This window comes from Sardina pilchardus, chromosome 10 (genome assembly GCF_963854185.1).
Source record: "Sardina pilchardus chromosome 10, fSarPil1.1, whole genome shotgun sequence".
Taxonomy (NCBI): domain Eukaryota; kingdom Metazoa; phylum Chordata; class Actinopteri; order Clupeiformes; family Clupeidae; genus Sardina; species Sardina pilchardus.
In genome coordinates, this window is record NC_085003.1 from 31445903 (window position 1) to 31453689 (window position 7787).

The 7787-nt window shown below is 43.1% G+C and overlaps 1 protein-coding gene across 1 annotated transcript in view; it reads left to right on the forward strand.

The window, feature by feature from the left end:
* Window positions 1–1062: 1062 nt before the first annotated feature.
* The window catches only part of slc12a3 (solute carrier family 12 member 3), a 13929-nt gene continuing 7204 nt past the window's right edge, over window positions 1063–7787 (forward strand). The window contains exons 1-12 of the mRNA XM_062547712.1: window positions 1063–1347; window positions 1845–1982; window positions 2364–2439; window positions 2872–2967; window positions 3766–3905; window positions 4431–4541; window positions 4696–4807; window positions 5184–5314; window positions 5923–6007; window positions 6328–6485; window positions 6946–7053; window positions 7498–7621. Of these exons, the coding sequence (XP_062403696.1) occupies window positions 1105–1347; window positions 1845–1982; window positions 2364–2439; window positions 2872–2967; window positions 3766–3905; window positions 4431–4541; window positions 4696–4807; window positions 5184–5314; window positions 5923–6007; window positions 6328–6485; window positions 6946–7053; window positions 7498–7621 (1522 nt within the window). The 5' untranslated portion in view covers window positions 1063–1104. The remainder of the gene's footprint in view (window positions 1348–1844; window positions 1983–2363; window positions 2440–2871; window positions 2968–3765; window positions 3906–4430; window positions 4542–4695; window positions 4808–5183; window positions 5315–5922; window positions 6008–6327; window positions 6486–6945; window positions 7054–7497; window positions 7622–7787) is intronic.

The window sequence follows — 7787 nt, forward strand, 5'->3', positions numbered from 1 at the left end:
TGAACCAGTTAAGAGCTTTCCCAGAAATTCCCAGTTCAGATAGTGTAGAAAGGAGTATAATACAAAGAATTGTGTGGACGAAGTGGATTTGGGGAAATATGCTGTAAATAATTATTTCATCAGGCATCATCTGGTCTTGTAGACAAAAGTTAATGAGGAACTAGAAATGTGCTCCTTCATTGCTGCGGGCTCTGAGGTCTCTCGACTGAAACTGAAGCCATTCATGGGGCTGTTTAACACAATATTACAACCAAGCCGAGGCGAAGGTCACCTCCTCATCCATTGTGTGGTGTAATCACAACCGCCATGTTCATTATGTTTGTGTTATTGTTTTTTCATGGTGACTTATTCATGCTGATTTTCCTTGTGTAGATTTCCTTGCCAAGTAAAAATGTGTGTGTGTGTGTGTTCCCTCAATGTCACTGGGTTGGCTAAGTCTCAGTCTCAGAACTCTCCTGAAGTCCCCTTAATCTCTCAGCATGCTGGCCCCACGACTGGTTTCAGCCGAGAAGTCCAACTAATGACAACATACTGGCTCTCCACAGCCTGCTGGACACTGGCCATTTGCCGAATACAGCAGCAAAGCTCTATTTGAGGGGCCTTCGTTTAGTCCTTCAGAGAATGATGAACTGTATGCATTCTTCAGGACCTCATCAATCCCAATACCCAAACAAAGTGTAGGCCTACTGTTCCCCACTCAAGTGCTGACAGTGATGTTTGATTTGAGCTGAGAGTCTGTGACAAACAAACACAGAAAGTCAGTCACACACAGGCAAGCCTTCCTAGGCCGTCACCTTGAGAGCAACACTGAAGGTCATCTACCTTTAGATCTTGATTACTCATTGTTCTAATGCTGTGCACAAGTTCTAGTCACACACAGAAGGCCCCAGGGGGCAATAAGGAGTTACCCATCACTAAAAAAAACCCTCTGTAGTGGGTCCAGTGAGCTTGTTCCTCTAGCCTCATTACAAGGCCTAAATGGCTCTTTTAACCACAGGCACGTGTATATAAGACTCCAATGCACCTGTTTCTGCAAAAGTCACCGTGCGAACTCTGGCTATGGAGGAGCCCCAGCCAGGAAGCAATGTGTTCAGCCTCTGTCCGATGAGAGGCAGATACTCCACCTCGTCTGCTGGTGGAGTGGAGCCGGAGGCCCGTTTTAGCGTGATCAGTGATGGAGACAACATCAGCTACGGCACTAGCAGCGTGGCGTCCCGTGACTCCCGTGGCATGTCCGGGTATGACACTCTAGACGCGCCGCCGCGGTACGAGTTCTACTCCAACACCGAAGTCGCCGGGAGACGCCGCTTCAGACCCTCTCTGTTCCAGTTGCACTCCCACCAAGAGGTCAGACTCGTTTTAGACTCATAACGTCCTCTGACTTGCAACCTAATTCTTGTTATAATTCATGTTGATAAGAGATCATCATAGGAGGAACTAGGCCTATGTCTTGTTAGCCTCTTTCTGTGACAGTTCTATTTAATATTGTTTGTGATGTGTTATGGTGGCTCACTGGTTTTCATGACCATTGTGTGGTACTGCCTACTACAGCATAATTGTGTGGTAACCTAGAAAATTGCACTCATGTACACACTGAATTTGGTTTAACTTGACAGAGGTATCAAAATGATACTTTAAATGTGCGCACTGAATGAATAATGTAATCTAAATATTGATAAGTGCCACAATATGCATACAAACTGAATGTTCAATAATATATAGTACAATATTTAGGCTGAAATACAGTACATATGTAAATTTTGTGTGTGGCAAGATATACTGAATGTCTTCAATAACATATTATAGAATAGGCTGCTATATGTGTAAGTATATATGTGTGGCAGGATGATGGCTGTCCTCCTCCACTGTATGAGATTCCTGGACAAGGAGAGACAGACAGAGAAAAGATTCTAGAGGATGAAGAGAAGGCCGCCAAGCAAGCGGTCGAACCAACACGCTTTGGATGGGTGCAAGGTGTCATGGTAGGACATTTTTTGGTTCCCACTATTAATGTCCACTGATTTTTGATAACACAAAATATACACTTCTTCAGATAGAACTAAATGTTTATATAATAATTAGGATATAATATAATGTTTATAGCTCCTACATGGTAATGGTACTAAGGTACTAGCCCTTTAAAATACATGTTGTAACAGCATGTACTGTAGTGGTGTAAAATGTCTTTCCCAAAACTTCAACTTAACTGCAACGCGTATGGCAGCCAGAGTGCCCGTTTTATGTTGTACTTGTTCTGAAAAGGCCTTGAATCTACCTGCGCCATAGCAGCGAGTATAGAGCTTATGAAATTGATCTCCACCCTACAGTATGCTTGTCTGGATGAGTTTGTGTTTTGTCTTCAGATCCGGTGTATGCTAAACATCTGGGGTGTGATTCTCTATCTCCGGCTACCTTGGATCACCGCACAGGCAGGGATTGGTGTGTTTATCCGTTCATTCGCTCTCTCACACACGCACACAGACACACACACACACACACACACACACACACAGCAGACACAGTAGAGGCACACACACACTCTTTCACCATCTCCTTTACTGTCTCGCCACCTGTCTCTTTCTCTTTTTTCATGGAAAACATTGATACTGTATGAACCCATCCACCTTTAAAACCTGATCAGAAACACTTAATCTCACCAGGCTAGGGGCAGATTTAGTGCCACAGTCACCTATAGTCCAGCATCTGGCAGCTGGGCTAAGATAACGCACTGCTTTGATTACATGTTCCCCTTCTCCTCCTCCCCTCCTCCTCCCTTCTCCTTATCTTCTCCCCTTCTCTCCTTCCCTCCCCCCTTATCTTGTCCCCTTCTCACCTCCTCTCCCCCCCCCCCCCCTCTTCTCCTCTTCACAGGCCTCACCTGGGTCATCATCCTCCTCTCCTCCTGCATAACAGGAGTGACCGGCCTCTCAGTATCGGCCATAGCCACCAATGGCAAAGTCAAGGGGGGTGGGTAGTTGTCTGTGCAGTGCATATACTACCACAAACCCATATCTAAACCCTGGATATCTAAATCATTGCACACACATTTGTATAGACCCTTTCAAAATGTTTCTAGACCAATGCAGATACTTTGAAATGAAAATGAATCGGACTTTAACACAATACTCCACAAAATATCGACTTTAAAACCTGTTTTTTATTTATTTTGTTTCCTTCCAAATTAGTATTAGCGCAATATTGTTTTCTATGCCACTGGAAATGCCTGAGGAACGCACATATTTGTTTGTGCAGTTGAAAGGGTCTATTGAGGTCAATGGGGATGACAAACAGGACATTTTTTTAGCAGTGTTGCGGGGCAATCACATCGCCAGTTCCTGGTGTTCTGACCGAGAGATTATGAACATTTGCCTGCTGATAATTAAAGTTCCCCAGAAAAAGAAAAATGTTACCTAACATCTATGCAAACATGCTTGAACAACACTCAGTAACATTACTGATTCTCATGGCTGAGAACGTTGCCTTACTGTATGTTGTGTATCGTCAGCCTAATAAATAACAGAATAGATATTAACTGGCACCCCACTTCAGATATCAGGACATTTTAAATCTGTCCAAATGAAGTGACCCTCCAGCAGAGATGTAAAACCCTGGCCTCAGAAAGTGAAAGTCCTGACACCGACCAGGTGGTACAAATTGACGCAACTCCTCAGCCAGGAACCAATACATGGTAGGACTTTCACTTCCTGAAGCTGGACTTTTACACCTCTGCCGTCCAGTGAGTCCTGTGTGTGCCGTGTGGTGCAGGTGGGACCTACTTCCTGATCTCCCGCAGCCTGGGCCCAGAGCTGGGCGGCTCCATCGGGCTCATCTTTGCCTTCGCCAACGCTGTGGCCGTTGCCATGCACACTGTTGGCTTCGCCGAGACCGTGCAGGAGTTGATGCGGGTGAGTACAGTTAAACAGCGCCATCCTTAAAATAAAAATCTTATTTTTTATGTATTTACATTTTTTTAAATCATGCAAAAGTGTACAAAAGGAAGGCTTAGTGAATACAAAGTCTGGAAAAAACAGCATTTGAAGATATGATGTGTAAATTGTATTTATTTATTTGGGGATTTATTTAAGCCTTTGCCGGCTTCCTGTGCATTTATCTAACACAGGTGCAAACAGACAGGATTTAGTCTAAACCTCCTAGGGTGTGTGCATATAAATGACTCCATCATAAATGCTCTTCTTGTGTAATTAAAGATGGCGTCTGTGATTCGTAGTAAATAGGCAGCTATAGGGCCATGAAGATTAATTCACTGAATTTGAGAGGAATTGTGCAGGATCACAATCACAGACTGCGTCTTTAAATATCTTGTAGTGAATATACTATTACCAAAGGATATTTTTTGCATAAATACTGTACAGATTCTCCTGGTTAACAGTACCGCTGAAGTATATTTCATTAACAATGTGCCATTTCAGGAACATGAGACTGGCATTGTAGATCCCATCAATGACATCCGGATCATTGGAGTCATCACCGTCACTTGTTTACTGGCCATCTCCATGGCAGGAATGGAGTGGGAATCAAAGGTCTGTCTGCAGCACCATCTTTATGGAATGCGATGGGAGTCAGTTATATGCATTGTGAAAGGTCAAATGTGTGTCTGTGTGGGGTGTGAATTGGGTTTAAAAGTCAGTTGTTTTGGTATAACCAATAGACTGTCATGGCCTACCGTATTCTCAGGCCCAGGTTCTCTTCTTCATGGTCATCCTGGTGTCCTTGGTCAACTACTTTGTTGGCACAGTGATTCCCGCTACCCCTGCGAAGCAGGCCAAAGGCTTCTACAGCTACAGAGGTTAGATTTAAACAGTATGGTGACCTTTAGAGCTGACCACTTGACCCAGTAGGACTGGATACACTGCTTTACACACATTTACAAGTAACTAGATAAGATGTTTAACCTCTGGAGCAGGTGGGGACAGCACACAATCATATATTTAAAAATGTAATGTAATCTAACCACAGAATATTCAATGTAATCTAATCACAGAATATACAAAGTCTATTTAAGCAAACTCTAATAATCACTTAATATTTTGAGAACTTGTGCATGATGTTATACATGACAACATATGCCTTATTCAAGAATGAATGTTAGTGTTAGCAGTCATCTAAGTAATAAGCATAAAGTGTATTGATGAGTTATATCCATACGTGGTTGTGTTCAACAGCGGACATCTTTACTGAAAACTTTGTGCCGCGCTGGCGTGGTCCAGAGGGCAGTTTTTTTGGGATGTTCTCCATCTTCTTTCCCTCAGCCACTGGGATCCTGGCTGGAGCCAACATCTCTGGAGACCTAAAGGCAGGGGTTCACACTATTCAGTTTGCGATTTCTCAATTGCATGTTTTTGTTGTTTACGCACATTTTCTTATAATTGCTTAAAAGCATTTTTTTTAAATTATACTTCCTTTCTTACATTTTAGCAATTTATTTTTCTTTACGGTCAGGGAGAATACTGAGATCAATGGAATATTAAAACGTGCTAGGTTTCTTTCATTGCTAAAAACTCACAAACGCTTGAGAGACATGGAAGTTTAAACACAGAAATTACACAAATATCAAATAGAGACTCCAGAAACCAGGCTTTTGCTGGTCTGTTCAGAAACACAGTTAGGAAACAGAATATTGGCCCCAGCCGTGGCGCAGCTGGCTGGGGCACCTGCGCCGCGCGCCGGCGACCCGGGTTCGATTCCCGCCCCGAGGTCCTTTCCGGATCCCACCCCGATTCTCTCACCCATTCGCTTCCTGTCTCTCTCTACTGTCCTGTCAAAATTAAAGGCACAAAAGCCAAAAAAATATACTTTAAAAAAAAAAAAAGGAAACAGAATATTGATTTAGCTATTTGACACCAGCACTGAATGTCCCTGCCTAAATGCCCAGTAATCCACATGATCCCGTCTCCACCCTAGGATCCTAACATGGCTATACCCAAAGGGACACTGTCTGCCATTTTCTGGACTACAGTATCCTATCTGCTCATAGCAGCCACAATAGGTTAGTCAACTGTAACCATTTGAATCAAAATAAGTCATCATCTTTCTCTCTCTCTCTTTCTGTCTCTCTCTCTCTCTCTCTCTCTGTGTGGGTGGGTGGGTGGGTGTGTGTGTGTGTGTGTGTGTGTGTGTGTGTGTGTGTGTGTGTGTGTGTGTGAGAGAGAGAGAGAGTGAGAGAAAATGTATATAATGGAAGTTCTACTATCTTAAATATCCAATTACTCCAATGCAATCACATTACGCGCATTTAATTCATTTAAAAAAAATCTAATACTCTCTCCGGTGTAATACCACCTGGCAGTAATCCTGTGTGTATATTAGGGTCATGTGTGGTGCGAGATGCATCTGGCTACATCAATGACACGCTGGCTGGACCTGATAATGGGGACTGCTTGGGAATGGGCTGTCTCTACGGCTGGAACTTCAGTGAATGCATCTCCAACAAAACTTGTGCCTATGGCATCAGCAACTACTACCAGGTATCACTTACCACTGCCATCCACAAGCCATACCACATAGGCAGCACACAGCATCTGCATAAGAAGACATAGGGCTGTTTTAACTATGTTCATTAGATCCCAATTGGTACATTACAGAAAAATAACTTTTGATGGAAAAGAATGGAGAACAGCAGAGACAGACTGAAATGCCTGTAAATACATTACAGGGTAATAAATGGTACTCATGTTATCCTTAGATAGAGGAGAGTGGAGAGTAGACATAAATGTCATATGTAAATACAGGGTAATAAATGGTACTCATGTTATCCTTAGATAGAGGAGAGTGGAGAGTAGACATAAATGTCATATGTAAATACAGGGTAATAAATGGTACTGTACCTTCCTACTGTTATCCTAAGACAGAGGAGAGTTGAGAGCAGGGCACATACATGTTAAATAGAGGGCAATAGATGGTACCTGTCCTGTGTTAACTCCTCAGAGTATGAGTATGGTGTCTGCGTTCGGGCCCCTGATCACGGCAGGGATATTTGGGGCCACTCTCTCCTCAGCTTTGGCCTGCCTGGTCTCAGCACCCAAGGTTTTCCAGGTAATGTATTATTCAGACCTATTGTGTATTCAGACCTATTGTCAATGGTGTACTGTTCATTACAGTAGGAGTGATGGTCTGCACACTGCAATGGCTCCAAAAAGTAGTTCTTTATTATTTAAAAAGGCAACGTTTCGATTTTTGTCTGGCACCTGCTTAAGAAAAACTTGTGGATGTGCGCACCCGTCTCTCTAAGTACTGTTCATTACAATCATAAAATAGTACACAGAACCCCTGTGAATAACTGACGGATATTGAAGACTGCATGGCAGTCGACGCTGGTTCAGTTGAATGCCAGATCCAGTAGTCATTTAAAATCAAATGGGAGTCATGTTGGATATGCCTGATTTGTTCAGGCAAAATAAGGTCTGACACAATTGCTAATTGCAGCAGATTTTCTTTTCAAAGTTTGTTGGTTGTGTTGTTGTGTCTCCTCGCCTGCAGTGTCTGTGTAAGGATAACCTGTACCCACTCATTGGCTTCTTTGGGAAAGGCTATGGGAAGAATGACGAACCCTATAGAGCCTACCTGTTGGCCTACATCATCGCCGTCTGCTTTATTCTCATTGGTGAGACAGCAGTGTCACCTCTAATTATGAATTATTTTGTCTTTAAACCTGACTGCCGGTCTGTGTGCTGTATGTCTATATAGATCTGTCTGTCTCGCAGTCTTTCACTCAGTGTGTCACCCTTCCTGTCTATCAATCCTTTTGTTATTGGAGCATTAATGGAGCT